Below are 18,847 nucleotides of genomic sequence, written 5' to 3'. Positions count from 1 at the left end.
TTCAGACCATATGAAACGAAAGTTCAACTCATGGAGAAAATTCGGCTGAATAAGAAACCAGTAAGGTACAAGACATATGTGCTGGCGGCACAACACCTTTACGTTGTCTTACGTACGGCAGTCAGACATTGTGGGCTCAACCCCGTTGTGTCTATCTTGGCTAAATGTACAGGGTTCGTGGCAAGACATAACACAACATTCAATACGTCAAATTGTGTCCATCTTTTGAAAGAGTCAAAGACAAGATGGTTTCAACTAGCGATGCGGTGTCTGCAACGCGCGGAGCGCCTACGGGCTACTCTCATGCCGGAAACTGACAGAAGTCAGCGTGTAGTGGTCAATACATTCAATGTTTCACAGTCTGTGGAACAGGTACCAACAAACCCAACATGTTGACAATCGACCCCGTTCAGGGCGTCCCAGGTCAACGACATGCTCATCCCAATCCTCGCCGGCCATGTGTTGTGCCACCTTACAAATCGTCATTCTGCCAACAGACGTCAAGGGTATACACAACGTCGAAACTGGGGAAATCGTCGCCGGTGACGTGTCGTGTTTTCAGACGAGTCCCGGGCAGTCGGGTAGCCTAGTGGTTAAAGCGTTCGCTCGTCATGCCGAAGACCCGGGTTCGATTCCCGACATGGGTACAATGTGTGAAGCCCATTTCTGGTGTCCCCCGCCGTGATATGGCTGAATTATTGCTAAAAGCGGCGTGAAACCAAACTCACTCACTCACTCACTCACTCAGACGAGTCCCGATTCACATTGAACTTCCTTGATAGGCGACGTCGAAATGAACGTCAAGCCATGTCACACGTGAGACCCCCAGACACATTTGGCGGTGGAGCGGTTATGGTGTGATGACCGAACCCCACCCCGTGTTGTGCAAGGAAGGGTCACTGGACAGTACTATCTGGACAACATGACACCCTTTGTTGTCCCGTTTGCAATGAGTGTTGGTTGACGTTTTGTCTTTCAGGGCGACAACGCCCGTGCTTACCATGTACGACTCGTCATCACTCACCTCCAACAGCACAACATCCATAAAATGCCGTGGTCAGCAACGAGCCCAGACCTTTACCCCACTTAATACGGGACATGATAAGGCGAGTAGTGCGTCAGTGTTATGGGCTGAACGCGGCCAGGCGCTGCATGAGGAGTGGAACAGACTCCCTCAAATCTCCATTGGTTGACTCATACGCAGATTGCCTCGTAGAGTGAGAGAATGTTTGACAAATCGTGGCGGTATTACGCACTAGGTACTGATCCCAAAAAGTAAACGTTGAAATTTCCAGTCTTAGTGAGTGAGTGAGTGAGTATGGTTTTACGCCGCTTTTAGCAATATTCCAGCAATATCACGGCGGGGGGACACCAGAAATGGGCTTCACGCATTGTACCCATGTCGGGAATCGAACCCGGGTCTTCGGCGTGAGGAACGAACGCTTTAACCACTAGGCTACCCGACCGCCCCCTATCTTAGACTTATCGTCCTTCAAGATCGTCGACGTTCATAAAATATACTGTCATACTTCACTACCGGTTGCAATGAGTTCCCAGTTCGTTCACTATTACAATACAACTAATACTAAAAACTAATATTTCTTACAATTTTGGATATTTTATGTTATTTCCGAGTAACCCGACTTATTTAGGGCCTGGCCAGTTAATATAGAGAGGAGGGGTTCATAAGAATGTAACGTGTATGGGGGAGGGGGAGGTGCTGAAAATATGTTACATAAAATGAATGGTAAGGTCATCAAAATGTGATACAGTCTTAAGTAAAGACAAACCCCTCCCCATGTAATGAATTACCAGTCACGAAATATATTTACAATTTTTTACTTGTGTGCTACATTTGGCTTAACATTATTGGGATCCAGTATGCATAAGATGCATATGTGAAGCCAATCAGCTGATCCTGGCAACAGGCTGAGGACACAACTAAAAAATTAAAAATTAAAATTAATTTATACTGAAATGGTAAAAGGAGTGAATGTTTGAGTTGGTTTAAATCGGGTTTGAACACTATTTGAGTGTATGACACAAGGGCCTAATGTGGGAGGAAAGCTCAGTGTGATGTTTCGTTTGTTTGTTTTTTTAACGCCGCACTCAGCAATAATCCAGCTTACGACGGCGGTCTGTAAATAATCGAGTCTTAACCAGACAATCCAGTGTTTGATATCAAGAGCATCGATCCACGCAACTGGGTTTGATGACACGCATCTACCAAGTCAGCGAGCCTGACCACCCGGTCCCGTTAGTCGCCTTTTTACGACAAGCATAGTCGCTTTTAACGGCAAGCATGGGTTGCTGAAGACCTATTGTACCCCGGAATCTTCATGACGCATGTGAATCAATGATGTCATTCCAATTTGCTTGCCTTTTCAGAAATACTGTCATATCATTTTGGCACATGGCATGTGTGGGGCATATTTAACACCGCACTCAGCAATATTCCAGCTATTTGACGGCGGTCTGTAAATAATCGAGTCTGGACCAGACAATCCACTGATTGAAAACATGAGCGTCGATCCACGCAGTTGGGATACGATGACATGCATCAATCAAGTCAGCGAGCCTGACCATCCGATCCCTCAGTCGCCTCTTACGACAAGCATAGTCGCCTTTTACGGCAAGCATGGGTTGCAGAAGATCTATTCTACCCCGGATCTTCACGGGTCTTCAATGTGATCAACATGATATTAACCACAGTGGTGAAGCCCAAGTGAATGAGTTGGGATTACACTTAGTCCAGTTAATGCAGGTCTCAGACGTTTATTCAACGGTTCGGAAGTTCTGCTCTGGAATGGAAAACGTGGAACGTGAACGGACGGACATGCTGATCGGTATATCCCCCCCCCGGGGTATTTTAAAACGGGGGAATAACAATAACACTGGCCATGTGGAAGAATAACTTTATCTTCACATCTACGTTGCATATATGGACTGTGATACATGGATAGTTCTGTTGTGCATAGAAACATCCATAAATATATAAAATGGAATGTTTTCAGCAAATAACATGGAATACATTGTTGTGCATGTATAAACAGAAGGTAGTACACACAATAACATAAAACAAATACTGGAGTTGTTAAAGGTACTCCTCTACTGAACACACAAGGTAAGATTCTGTTAGTTTCTGGAGGAGTGGGACTCTACTGAACACACAAGGTCAGGTTCTGTTAGTTTCTGGAGGAGTGGGGCTCTACTGAACACACAAGGTCAGGTTCTGTTAGTTTCTGGTGGAGTGGGGCTCTACTGAACACACAAGGTCAGGTTCTGCTAGTTTCTGGTGGAGTGGGACTCTACTGAACACACAAGGTAAGGTTCTGTTAGTTTCTGGAGGAGTGGGACTCTACTGAACACACAAGGTAAGGTTCTGGCCATGTGGAAGAATAACTATCTTCACATCATGTAACAGCTATATTGCATATATGGACTGTGGTGCATAGAAAGTTTTCTTGAGCATTGACAGGTACATAACCATATAAAATGGAATGTTTTCAGCAAATGACATAGACTACATTTTTACATTGGACAATAACACATGGAAAAGTTTATTGAAGTACACAAAATAACATACAACAAACAGGGTTGCCCTAGCTTCTTAAAACTGGGGGTCTTTATGACTCCCTAGCTGTGCTACAGAGAGTCATATGTCCTTTGTAGGAGGTTATGTCTACAAAATATTAATTGATATCAGATTTCATAATTTATAATCTAAAAAATATTATCTTGTTCCACTTATCCTGCTTTAAATCATATTTTAGGTATTCATCTACTATCTACACGGGTGTTAATATACTTAAATAACAATGTCCAATATTTGTTATTTTTCTTTTAGAAACATATAAACTAGGAAGGCAACTGCTATATAAGAACATCACTCTTCACATGAGACTTGCCACTCTCAATACTGTACCCAATATCTTATCTGTTGTTATCTTTCAACCACAAAGCATAATCTGGAATAATAACGAATTCAATTAAGTTGCAAACATCAATGAATTAAGTGGCCAAAAGTTTGAGATGTATATTTTCTTGATCGGCTAGATGCGGGAATTCCATGGGACGTAGCCATTCAGACTGATAAAAATATAATTCTTCATAAGAATGCCTCTGTTAGTATGGCTGTAGCCAATACAAGCACCAAATTACGCAGATGTTGAAACTTAATTCTGACTGGCAGACACTGATAGCTTGCCAGGAACGCTGTTATCGCTGCGGGTTTTCCAGCTTTAAAGAAAAGCGATGTCGGTTGCATTTTATTGTTAAGGGATTGTTCGTTTGGGATTTTAATATTCGGACAGTAAAATGCAGATAAGTTATTGGTTTTGACAGACTGACATGCTAGACACTGGTTAATTCAATCCCTGTGAGTGAGTGAGTGAGTGAGTGAGTGAGGAGTGAGTGAGTGAGTGAGTGAGTGAGTGAGTATGGTTTTACGCCACTTTTAGCAATATTCCAGCAATATCACGGGAGGTCAATCCCTGTGACTAGCCAACTCAAGTATATGCCCGAGTGTGATCAAACATCCTGTGACATCCCCGCCCTCCCCCCTAGTTATTGTCAATCAAAAGTCACCAGGAGGTTTCCCAATCACAGATATCAGCAGTTGCACTAAAAAGAATACTAAGGATGAACCTTGTAATCAGCCTGCCATAAAATTCTATATATTAATTCTATGTATCAATCAATCAATCAGTCTATTCGGTAATAAGGCCTCAGGCCCACGTACAGATATATACAAATTAGTTTCACATCAAGTGCTGCATGAAATAATATTTACAGGTAGGAAGAACGAAGACAGATAGCATTTTTAACATAAATGGTTAAGTTCTCAAGGCGGTTTACATCAGAAGAGTTTTACACTCTAACCAGTGGGTCTTTACGATTATTACCAGTAATGAAGTCTAAATATGGGAAATATTTTGAGCGAATATCTTCATAAATGGGGCAAACAAGAATGAAATGAATTTTATTTTCAACTGCCCTTAACTTGCACAATGGACAAAACCGGAGTGTCTTATCAATGCCATCCCTCCTTCCTATGTTATGCATAATTCCCAGTTCTCCAATACGTAAAAGGGTAAGCATACATCGCTTTTCTTTTGATAATACATTTAATAGATACGGTTCAAGTGATAATGATGTCTTAAATAATGAATACAGTTCTAATTTTGAGCATCCAGACAATTCAGAATACCATGTTTGTGCATGACAGTCCTTAAACCTCAGTCTAAACTCACTTATAAAATATTCAGGATCACCAGCACCTTGAAATTCCCACACATGTCCGAAGCCATGAGAATATAACATATTCTTAATAGCCGAAACCCATGTATTCCTACCAACGGCATCAAACCTAACTAACATATCATAAACCCGTTTTGGAAATCTCTCTTGAGACATATTAAGAAGCTTAAACCAGTATCTTAAACATCTTGTGTAAGAATCAATATAAATACCGTATCGACCACACTCTCCAATTCTATGTAAGAAAAGTATGATTGCTCCTTTGTCATACAAAATGTAAAAAGTGCTCTAAATTAATCCGTGCTGTAAAAGCAAGGCTTCGGTATCCAGACTACCAAACCATACAAGTTCAGCTCTCAGATTTTCACATATTTGCACTCTGGTTACATACACATGATACAAGGACAGATTACATATACAAGGACAGATTACATATACAAGGACAGATTACATATACAAGGGTTTGAGTGGAGGAACTTGACTAACTCATGTAACTCACACCAGGTGCACATTGACATGGAAAGCTGGTTGCACCAGATTAACCAGGTTGCACCGGACAAAACCAGGTTGCACCAGACAAAACCAGGTTGCACCTGGGTCCCATAAATATATCAAAGTTGAAACACAGATGTATAAACTAGTCTAAATAAGTAAAAGATCTCCGATGACTGTGTCATGAATTACACATAACACAGGGGCAGATATAGTATGGTAAATAAAGCTTAGAGATATTGAGCGTGTTCTGAGACTAGGGAGTCACGCACAAATTGGTGATAAATTGGTGGGGCTGTGACATAAATTACGCATAACACAGGGGCAGATATAGTATGGTAAATAAAGCTTAGAGATATTGTGTGTTCTGAGACTAGGGTAGTCACACACAAATTGGTGATAAATTGGTGGGGCTGTGACATAAATTACACATAACACAGGGGCAGATATAGTATGGTAAATAAAGCTTAGAGATATTGAGCGCGTTCTGAGACTAGGTAGTCACGCACAAATTGGTGATAAATTGGTGGGGCTGTGTCATAAATTACGTATCATTTACCTACTGACGTTAATCTCTCTGATGTATGCAGTTGTTACTGTTAATCCTCCACCTACTATGTATATTCTGTACATGTCCATTATTCATTAGAAAACTCAACCCTACTACGATCAGTAGCTATCACTAAAATTCAAACTACCTGGGACAGCTGGGCCAATATATACACTGATGGATCCAAGAATCCTATCAACAACAGTGCTGGTTACGGGACCCATATCCACAGCTCCAAACCCCAAGCACATTCAGTTCGCTTGCCTGATGGTCAGTCAGTATTCACGGCTGAATTGGAGGCAATTCATCATGCACTCAAACTCATTCCGGAACTTCCGGAAGCAAAGGCAGTCATCCTATCAGACTCGCTAAGTGCACTTCAGGCCATCAGTGGCAGAAACTCAAACTCCAGGCCAAACACAGTCAACAATATTCTATACGAATAAACAAAACTACCAGACCAAGGGCAACAGGTGGAGCTGTGTTGGATCCCCTCTCACATAGATATTCATGGAAATGAAAAAGCAGACTCACTGGCGAAGCTAGCTCTAGACAAAGCGGATATACAGCCTATTCCCTTTAGTAAACTAGAGATCAAAATCAAAATCAAATTCCCCATAACAGAAAGATGGCAAGCCCAGTGGGGCGCAAGTAAGATCGGCAGATGGCTATACAAAATTCAACCCAAGGTCCAACAAAAGCCAAACTCATACTCAAATGAAAGGAAAATTGAAATTGCTATCTCACGCCTCAGACTCGGTCACAAAAAGCACTATGACAAGGTTGTTCATCTTGCAATCAGGCTGAAACCATTGATCACAACTAGAAAGACCATGCCCCAGCCTGGGTTAGGTTAAAACAAGAATTGCAGTTAGATCCGCTATCTGTCATAGATCTCCTAAAGCCAAGAGATGCAATAGCGAAGGCCAAACTAACTCTATTTCTGAGAGATGGACAGCTACTCGAACGTATATAAACAGAGCAGCCAAGGATAGAAATGAAATCATACCAATATAAGAAAATAGAAATTATATCAATACAAAAACAGAAATTATGTGAACACTAAACTCACAATAGATAGGTGTACCCTACTCACACACAGGAGTCCCAAAGAGGGACAGGTCAGCCGAAATTGCCTAGGCAGAAGGCGACCTCCTAAACACTTAATGCAACAACAACAACAACATTATTCAGCCTTGCTGGACATCGATATATGGATCTATACCGAAATGTCATCTTCACAGTTAATAAAGAAGTTGTTATCCATAAATTATCTCTACTTTGTCAATGATGCCTAGTTTGACACTCTTGACCCCAAGCAGTGATAACTCACTGGATGCCTATTGTGTAATTCCTATTCTTTAAATGACATATTAATATCATTGTTACAACTGCATCTTAATAAACAGTGTTTGTGTTTATATATTCAAGTTGGTATTTCCGCTATTGAAAGTGTGCAGTGAGGCTGTTTTATTGTTGATAGTCATTTTGGAGACATAAATGCATTTAATTCACGTTCACGTTAATTTCAAGATTTACAATAACGGATTACAGTATCTTTTTATTACCCAGACTGCAAAAGATCAATGAGAAGGGAAGTCATATTTGTAACCTAATTTTTTCTACTATAATAGTCATATTTGTAACCTAATTTTTTCTACTATAATAGTCATATTTGTAACATAATTTTTTCTACTATAATATTCATATTTGTAACATAATTTTTTCTACTATAATTTCACCCTTCCAAACCTCCTTTTGAACATAATTTAAAACATTCTTTTTACCTATTTAACTTAATATTTTATTTCAAGCAACGACACTGTGCTATTGAAAAAATAAATTTGTGAAACAAGTTCTAAAAAAGGCTTGATAAATATTAATAACAACTACAGTCATCAACAAGATCAAAATTGGCACCTAGCTATTGAGATAGTGACCTTAGAGGGACATGTGACACGTTTTATTCACACCTGTATCATGAAAAGACATTGTCCCCAGGAACCCAAAGAACTGGACAAAGACATATTTTCACACCTGGGAAAGGCTGCTTCAAAATTAGGTGCTGACACTCTCACTATAATGCAGCACTTCTTTATACACAGAGGCATAAAAAATAAACAATTATGGCTGACTTAAAGATAGCAGTCTGAATGTACATATATAAAACCACATTCCCGCCAGAACCCACACTCACATTGAGTTTGAGAATCACTCTGTCCAGCCTGAACTGTACAGCACTGACTTGATAGGGAAGCTTCTCTAACCAAGTTCCAAGTTCTATCACAGTCTCTGGAATAATAGTGCAGTGAGTCAAGGAGTTATCCTAAACTGATGCAGCGAGCTGGAGATATCTAGAACTGCTGCAGTTAGTCGTACAGCTGCTTTGATTGTCTCTGCACCACAGCATCAGCTTTGAAAATCTTCCATCATCGCTGGACTGCCATTTTTTGTGAACTAAACTGATGCAGTAAGACGAAGAGCTGCTTTGATCGCCTCAACACCAGAGCCTCTGTAGCTGGCAAGATCCCCCTCTGTCTCCGGACGGCCCTCTTTCCATTCCACCTGGACAAGAAGTGACCGTCCCGCACCCATATCCTCCGGCCTCGGCTGACACAGTACTTCAGAACATTCAACATGCTGCAACAAGTTTGTGTCCACCTTAAGCACAGAAGGAACATCAACGTAAGTACGATACGCAACTTCTTCATTCTTAGCTCCTGAATGTCTTGACGGTGCTTGCTTTAAACGTGTGATCAATAATTTCAAAAATTTAGATTTAGGTTTTGAAATCAGTACATTTAGATCAACTGAATAGTTAATGATTCTGTATATTGAGCGTCGAAGTGTTGCTACGGAAGTGTACTTTCGAAGATCATTGGGGAACTCTTTTCTCCAAATGGTGTCCGAACGCACAACTACCCCACCGTGGCGCAACAACACATAGGCACCGTACATCATGTCTCCTATTTCCGGCTGCATATTGGACATGTGCGTCACGGGTATGAAACTCACGTTACGTTTCGATAAGTGTTCCCATCGACGTCCGGACGGTTTGACAGGCCCATGAACATACACATGCTGCATTTTCGCAACATAGAGGGCGCTGAGAATACTCGCGTATGCAGTCACGTCTAAATCTGGTGATGAGGTCACATGTATTATATGACAATGTAATGGTACAAGCGAGGTTTCGTTCACTGATGGACTTATTGGAGCTGGTGATCCGTAGGCAAGATTTCGTGCAAATTCATAAAACGGCTTTTTCTGGTGCCAGATATCGGAAGGAGAGAGTCTTTCTGTGAGTTGAACACAAACACTGCTGTTAATCCCACGTCTGTTGTAATCTTGAAGTGAGGGACAGTTAAGGACCTGAGATTCTCTTCCTGATGATATGACATGGGGCTCTGAAGCAGGCAACAGGAATGCTCGGACATGTACAAAACTTGATGATTGCACCATCTTGAGATAATCTGCTCTTGTAAAGCCAACAACTGCTACTTCGTCTGACATGAATATACCTGCCGGATTAACAAAATCTGATAAAACAAAATCACCTTTTTCAAAAAAGGCATGACCACAGTAGCGGGTGTTGGATATTTTTTTAAACGACAAAAACGGAATATCACGTTGAATGTCTTCAAACCACGTCACATAACCTTTGCTGTCTGATTCTGGCAGATGAGTGTAATGAAACATGATCCCGTCGGGGCGAATCACGTGGACTATACTTAATATACTCAAGTAATGCTTGAACTCGAAGTATCCCTTTCTGCACCACAGGTAATGAACAATGAAGGGTGGAGTCCCTGGGATCAACATCTTGTTAGCATCCCCCTTTAGCCAGGTGTACACTTGTTTGGACTGGCTGGATTGCGTCTGAAGCAGGTACGGGTGTCGTGGCCATGTGTTGATGCATCCCAGGATTTGGTAGACGAGGAGTGATACGGCTGCCAGGAGAGCAACAATTAAGTTGAGGGTTAGCAGCAAGGATGAGCGTCTTCTCATGGTGGTCTGGGTATTCGATGCCTGAAACACAGCATATGGTGATAGTTAGGGCTTGGGCGAGTTCAAATTTACTACCCAGGTACCCACCCCTCTATTACCTGACCCTACCCTGGTACCTGCTGGTCTCAAGAGATTGGGAATAGTTTGACCGTTGCCCTGGACAAAATGTATTTCGATACATGTGTAAAACAATCTGGTCATGCATACACTGAAGTTGACGGAAGTTTTAGTTTCATTCAAACATATAAAAGTCAGAAGGAATGGTTGCATAGTCAGAAAGAAATGCAAACATTAGTGATTTGTAGTGTAGTCCTAGATCATTTTTGTCATTAAACAATATATCACATGACTAACCACGGGTCCGGGTATTCCTGTGGGAAACCGGGTCCTTCTCAGTACCCACCCGACCCGGGTACCCGTCCCAGCCCTAGTGATAGTGTAGGTAGTAAGAGTGAAACGATACAGCAAGGTCACGATACAATACGTATCACAATATATAGGTCACGATACGATACGTATCGCGATACACACATTTCCGCCAAATCACATGGAAACTTCTTGCCTTGGAATATTTGAGAGAACGTTCAAAACATAAAGCTATCTGTAGACACATGTGGCGGCTATTTTCAGTAGTGAACTTGAAACCCTAATCACAACACATTTCGAGACATTTTACTGACAAAGATGCTGCGTATCATTTTACGAGTAGTAAGTAATTTCTTTAAGCAAGTGTATCATTTTGTATTGAAACGAAAAAAAACGTAGCATGTATCGTATAAGGCATGAAAACTCCCGATGCACTGGTATTGTTTCACCCCTAGTTAGTCAGAGTCCTCCTGAAATAACTATAACAAACATGAACAAAATGTTAGATACCATTAAAGAAGGTTCATCATGACCGATTTTTTTTTTTTAATATGAGAACTGATGGTAGTTATGGTTGCAGCTGGGTCTGCATTTATTTTGTCACATAAATAATTCAGGAAAGCCTTTTTGTCATTTGCATGGATATCAGGGTTCAACAGCTATTTTGTGTTTGTTTGTTTGTTTGTTTGTTTGTTTGTTTGTTTGTTTAAAAAGAACACATAGACATTATAGGTAGGTGAAATGCTGCCTAAAAGTAATATATATTCTGAGATATTCAGGTATTATTTTAAAAAGATAAGCTGGTTTGAAGAAAAATAAAACAAAATTGCAGAAGAATTTTTGCAAAGTGATGAATAAACGTGACAAAAATGACAGAAATGCTTCATGTGTTTCTATTAATGACAATTCAAAGAAGGCTTTGATAGGCATAAAGAAATTGGAAGAACATGAATACATGACACCTTTTATCGATAGCAACTTCGGTTATAACAAACTAAAATTAGTGGTCTCTTTGACTTTGTTATAATTCACACAAACACACGACATTCTCGGATTCATAAAGATATAACCACTTGTGTTCCAACTTCCTCGCAAATTTTTTTATCTTGGCATACTTGTCATCACTACACCTTTAGTGTACTTAATCATGTTAATTGAATCCTCTCTTGTTAATCTCATTGGCTTCGACATTATATTCTTATCTTTGTACATTAATCCTACTTTGTGTTGTGAACATATCATTACATATATCACACACACACACACACACACACACACACACACACACACACACACACACACACACACACACACACAAACTCTATGCACTTACTCAGCATTCACCTGATGAAGGAGAAGTACCTCTGAAACGTCGTGATGAAGAATAAAAAGAAGTTGCTATCCATAAACATCTCGTGTACTGATAATGCAAAGAGTTACTTCCCTTCCCATACTATTATCCAAGCTCCTCACAGCGATAGTATAGAGAGCTCCGGGAACGTACTATCGCTGCCACCAGTCAAAACTCCCCACTGTGAATAGGTGGCCACAACCATGCTTGGAGTTGAACTCGCACCCGAATGACTGTTTTGTTTACAAACAAGTGACGACTGTCATGACGCCGAATACACTTATAGCTGCTAAATTACTTTCTTCGTTTGTCAATTTGAATTTCTGTTTCATTAAAACTATCGTGTTATTGATATAGTAAGAATGTAAGGGAGAAGTTGGTTGGTTTTCCGTTAGTCTGCAATCTCGAACCAATCTGATTATACAAACAACAAAGTAAATTCATCTGGAAAACATGGTCCGTCGTAAACCTTTTCAAATTGAAATATGATGGCATTCCCAAAGACAAACAAAAGTATAAACGTTACTACATTTGGGGTTAGAGGGCAAATTTCAAGATTCTTGTAATGGTCGCGCCCACACTTGTGGCAGCGATGTTACCGAGAGTGTAACGAAGGTGTCACGCGCTGGGAAGGAGCTTGACTATTATCAGCAGTGGATCTTGAAGTAAAGTGAAGATAAATCAATTATTGATTTTATCTGGCTTTAATCATGTTGAACAGGCTCCAAACAGATGAATAATTAAAGGTGCACTGATCTAAAGCAATTCCCCGGGACTGATTGTTGCCTTTGTTCCCTGTGAGTACCCGGATGATACGCAACGCAACTGAGCGTGACCAGAGACTGAGCTACCGTCTGCAAGGACAGCTAAATAAACTTGGAGGCAATATTTGTTTTACGCATTTTGGATCACAGATTGGTTAACCGTGATCTATAAAGATTTAAAAAAAGGGCGCATGTTAATTAATTTCTTCAGCCTAAACAAACAGACAAAAGGAACGGCGGAGCTCATCGGATGTCGTCATTTGGAAATACCCCAGATGGTTATAGTTTAATCATAAAAAAAGTATCCATGCAGTGAAAGCATTTTCGGATTTCGGATTGCGTCGATAATACGATTACTACTCCCTTGTTGTCATCCACGTTTTCTGGTATAACCCTACACCTGTGTATTTGTCGTCATTCACTTGATGCTCAGTTAATGAATTTATTACAGGTATAATTAGTTGTAGCACCACTCAGAATACCTGACAAAGGTTCTCATTTGGCATTTATTGTGCCTGGGGTAATTATTCAATCTAAATATAGGTTTAAAGTGAGGTGAAATGTGTGTTATGTAATATGCACGTGGCAGCCCAGCAAGAGATGAATGATCAGTTGATTTACTTTTTTGTGAATCAACGGATCGTTACTTGTCATCAAAGGATTAACAGAAAATACGTTGATTGATTAATCACTGTTATCTTGCACGGTTGATGTGTCAAAAGAGAGTGTTTACATGTCAAAGTTTACTAAAACGAGGGGAATACACTCATATCATGGCGTGAAGTGCCGATGTAAAAACAACATACTTTGTTCAAAGGGTTAACCGATAATACGTTGATTGATTGCTCATTGTTATCTAACTCAATGGATTTTTTTAGGAACCTTGGATGTTATGAAAATAGTTGTCACGTGGGCTTTCTCAGCCGACCTTTGAGACTTGACACCTATGTGAAACACCTGAAACAATCTAAGTGATCAGTTGAGAAATAAATACGGGTTATCATATCCCAAAACGATATATATATATTTTGAAATATTTGATTGTTACAGAGACACGTGACATCGAATAAGTTTCTTTGTACAGCTGCAGACGTGTGGGATATTGTTCCTTTGTGTGGATATTCACGGATACATTCCTCGAACAAGGAAGCTGCCTAAAATTACACACATAAATTTGGTAGGTTATAATTATGATATTTGCCTTTTGATGTCCTTCATTTGCTGTAGCATTGAACAGATTCATTCTTGTTCCTCTACGTCTTGGTTAGGAAATTCTTTGATGCGCGATAGACGTTGTTTTCACAAGTCTTTTATTTTGTAAGTGTGTATATATTACAGTCAATTTGTAAAATGTGATTCTTTCAGGCAATTTATAAAAATGTGTAAATATTTCAGTCATTTTGACTGAAAAATCTATCCATTTCTTTAACAGATTGACTAAAATTGATTAAGACGATCAATAGGGCCTAAAAACATCACAATAGATTATTATGTAGATTGGATTAGAAGCCAAACAATATAGAAATGTACTTTTCATCGTAACATTTACAGCCTCTTGGTGATGTTATTAAACATAAAAATCTTTGGAATTTGTTTTATAATTATACGGATGGACATATTTTTCAGCCAATTTGTAAAATAACTGAATATTTAGGCGTTTAATAAATTTCCTAAGTGAAAAAGTTGCACATTTTTTACTGTAAAAATATAACACGATAAAATAAGCACTACTCAGGAGAAATATTTCCTTTTTGTTGCAAGTAAAAATAGTGTAAACGAAAATCGCACAATTACCAAGCAAGTGACTTATCAAAACTTCGTCACCATTACCGATGCTACCCACAAAGATACCTACATTTCCTTATTGTTTCCAAAACTGTATTTCATTTTATTGATCAATGTGACCATACGCCGTTATACTATCAATAAAAGTGACAAATGCGCTTACGAATTGCGCAGCAAAGGTCGCGAACGAAAGTACTCACGGAAATGAAAAAAAACTGTTTTTCTCAATTTAAAAATCGACACAAAGTGTAACGTAGCTGTAAATATGAAATAACAAAACAACTCGAAAAGTACTAGTCTGGATTTGCTAGTTTGATCTCAGTGAACAATACAAAATGTACTTTACAGGAGGTAATTTGTCGGCACTTTCAACATTCAAAAATAAAACTAAGTCCAAATTGACATGGCAGAAACAGACTATAGGCATTATGCACCTGTTCTCACCTCTCACCTGTCGTCATAGGTCACCTTGATCTACTTACACCTGGTTATGCCCTGTTTCACAATAGTCTGTTTTATTCACATTTTTACACACTTTTACGTGTAAAAAGGCATAAAAACATTTGATACGCTGTATTTGTGCCACGGCCCAATTAGAACTAATTTAGTTGTTTGAATATTTACATATTTTGTATATTAACTGCATTTATTTAAGATCTGAGGTAAAAAAAAAACAGGTTTTTTTCATTTCCGTGAGTACTTTAGTCTACATTTCTACTGTTTCATCCGGGTACTCATGTGAAAAAACAATAACAAAGGCAACAACCAGTCCCGGGGAATTAATTTAGATCAGTGCCCCTTTAAGACATGATGTTATAGTTCATTTTAAAACTCAGAAACGAAACCACCAAAGCCTATTACCATGGTTACAATAATAACGAAAAAAACTTTATCAACAAATTACTTAAAATTACGATTTATGTTTAACGAAACATTATTTGCAAACAATTAAATGATTAAGTCACCCATTCTTAATCACCTTACGATTTAACCATATATATTAATTGCCCTTTCTTAATCACCTTGAACTATTAAATTACATGAATGAACAATAAAAAATCATTAATATTCGAAAAGTAAATGACATTTAATTAAACAGTAGAAACAGATCAAACTGCATTCTTAATATATCTGCATGACACATCTTGATCGTCTGAGCGCGGTACCTGAAGACTTACTTACCTGAGGTGTCGACCTGGATGAGTGTTAGATTCTATACTTCGTCCCTCGCAAATTATTTACAGTGAGTGCAGATATTTCGCCTATGTACATAACTGTCTCTCCGTGCACCCATTCATCATTACATTCGTAACATGTTCAGTGACATTCCAAACTGACCGCTTTCCGACACCGCTGCCAAAATGCATGTCAGGTGAAAACCCGGAAGAAATGTACACACGATTTGATGACGTCACATTTTGTGTGGTTAAACTTCAATGTTGCATGCGATCTTGACTATTTTGCTCATACGAAGGGAAGAAAAGTCTATTGTTATTTACTGCAAATAAATTTGATTACGGGAACGATAGAGTTAATACAAAATCATTATATATCATATTTATACACGTTATTCAGTTAATATCGACATTGCTCGTCAAGTCACTTCGTATCAAGCTCCTTACTACGAAACGATGCACAATTCACATACTGGCACAGCCTGGAGTTAGCACTGTTTGGAGCTGACAACGGCTGTACTCTATTTTCCGGATTTTTAGTTCAACGAGTTTTATGCACCGTCTTGAAAGATGCAAACGATGTGTCAATCAATCCAGAAATATCAGACATTGTGTCTTTGTGCTTGTGTTTTGGGATCGAAAAAGAAGAAAACAACTCACAATGACAAGGGTTTTCTTAATGCGGTACAGATGGCTTTGACATTAAAAATGAGAATCCATTGCCTCTATGCAGGCTTTAGATATGTAATATTTATGAGGACCCAGGTCAGGCCAAAATTTATTTCATTTTTATTTAAAGATGATTTTATAAAATGCTGCACAATACCTTTTCAAAAACATTCGCCCTACACTAGCCATATTTTTCACAATCTAAATTTCCTTAAGAAAACCAAAAGGTCTGGCCTTATTTGCTTGTGTTGGCATCACGTGCAAGGAACTGACATCAATAATTGACTCAGATCGGCACCTCGTCACAATGGTACCATAATGGCGAAAACGGTCTAACAATACACTGAAAGAGATGTGGAAATGGATGAGGAAAAAGAAAAGAAAAGTTGTACTACAGTAAACTACGTTTATAGCGAACACGCTTATAACGAACTGACCGATATAACGAACTGAATTTTAGTCCCGGACATTTGTTGTATACATGCTGTACATAATTATGCTTATAACGAACTACGGTTATAACGAACTAAAATTAGTGGACCCTTTGAGTTCGTTATATTTCACACAAACACACGACATTCTCGGATTCATAAATATTTAACCACTTGTGTTCCAACTTTCTCGCAAAAATTGTCGTAAGAGGCGACTAACGGGACCGGGTGGTCAGACTTGCTGACTTGGTTGATGCATGCCATCGTATCCCGATTGCGTGGATAGATACTCGTGATGTCAATCACTGGATTGCCTGGTCCAGACTGGAATATTTACAGACTGCCGTCATATAGCTGGAATATTGCTGAGTGCGGTGTTAAACAACAAACAAACAAAAAAATTAGTTAGGAAACTTAGGCCTGTCTGTTTAAAATTTGTTGATGTGCAGATTTAATAATCAATATAAACATAAAACTTGACACTTCAATTATGTTCTGGCTTTTTGATCAGTGTGATGCAAACCTAACATTTTGACATTCAACATACTTTTTCATTTGCCGTTTCATTCCCTCCACCAACACTGATTTCTCACAGTTGCATGTAATTTGTTTGTTTGTTGTTTAACTCCGCACTCAGCAATATTCCAGCTCTATGGCGGCGTGAAAGGTTGTACATGATGTCAATCACTGGATTGTCTGGTCCAGACGCGATTATTTACCGACCGCCGTCATATGGCTGGAATAGTGCGGCTTTAAACAATACATACAATGTGTTTTTGACATTTTAAATTGTAATTTGAACCGAAATAAACATTATACTGTTCTTATGTTTGAGGGGCGGTCGGGTAGCCTAGTGGTTAAAGCGTTCGCTCGTCACGCCGAAGACCCGGGTTCGATTCCCGACATGGGTACAATGTGTGAAGCCCATTTCTGGTGTCCCCCGCCGTGATATTGCTGGAATATTGCTAAAAGCGGCGTAAAACCATACCATACGTGCGTGTGTTGGGGATCACTCCCACGTGGGTATGTATCTCATGTTGTGTGTCCCAGTGTCTGATTTACCAGGACCGCGAAGTTAAATAACAAACAAAACATATTTGTACTGATTGATGGGAGAAATCAGCGTCATTGGTATTTATTATATACTTCAGTGTGAAAGACTGAGTTTTCCAAAGTTTTGAAAAGTGATATTTTCATTGAAGTGAACATTACACGTGATATTTCACTACAGTGAACATAACACTTGATATTTCACTACAGTGAACATAACACTTGATATTTCACTGCAGTGAACATCACACTTGATATTTCACTACAGTGAACATAACACTTGATATTTCACTGCAGTGAACATAATACTTGATATTTCACTACAGTGAACATAACACTTGATATTTCACTGCAGTGAACATAACACTTGATATTTCACTACAGTGAACATAATACTTGATATTTCACTACAGTGAACATAACACGTGATATTTCACTACAGTGAACATAACACTTGATATTTCACTACAGTGAACATAACACTTGATATTTCACTACAGTGAACATAACACTTGATATTTCACTACAGTGAACATAACACTTGATATTACACTACAGTGAACATAACACGTGATATTTCACTACAGTGAACATAACACTTGATATTTCACTACAGTGAACATAACACTTGATATTTCACTACAGTGAACATAACACGTGATATTTCACTACAGTGAACATAACACGTGATATTTCACTGCAGTGAACATAATACTTGATATTTCACTACAGTGAACATAATACTTGATATTTCACTACAGTGAACATAACACGTGATATTTCACTACAGTGAACATAACACTTGATATTTCACTACAGTGAACATAACACGTGATATTTCACTACAGTGAACATAACACGTGATATTTCACTACAGTGAACATAACACTTGATATTTCACTACAGTGAACATAACACTTTGAAGGAACTTTTGTCATACAAGAGTT

At 39.0% G+C, this 18,847-nt stretch overlaps 1 protein-coding gene across 1 annotated transcript; it reads right to left on the bottom strand.

Annotated features, from left to right (window-relative positions):
* Window positions 1-7,368: 7,368 nt before the first annotated feature.
* Window positions 7,369-15,960, bottom strand: LOC124149592. Its single transcript, XM_046521275.2, has 2 exons — window positions 15,758-15,960; window positions 7,369-10,330 (listed from the first exon to the last, which is right to left on the bottom strand). Exon 2 carries the CDS (start codon window positions 10,307-10,309, stop codon window positions 8,759-8,761), a length of 1,551 nt encoding a protein of 516 aa, XP_046377231.2. The 5' UTR covers window positions 10,310-10,330; window positions 15,758-15,960; the 3' UTR covers window positions 7,369-8,758.
* Window positions 15,961-18,847: the final 2,887 nt, after the last annotated feature.

This window comes from Haliotis rufescens, unplaced genomic scaffold, assembly GCF_023055435.1.
Source record: "Haliotis rufescens isolate VD_foot unplaced genomic scaffold, xgHalRufe1.0.p SCAF_58, whole genome shotgun sequence".
NCBI lineage: Eukaryota > Metazoa > Mollusca > Gastropoda > Lepetellida > Haliotidae > Haliotis > Haliotis rufescens.
Note: the sequence above shows the minus strand (reverse complement) of the source record. Positions and strands in the feature narration are given on the sequence as shown.

Coding starts and splice junctions, on each gene's coding strand:
- LOC124149592 (XM_046521275.2), bottom strand. CDS start 10,309: ATGAGAAGACGCTCATCCTTGCTGCTAACCCTCAACTTAATTGTTGCT.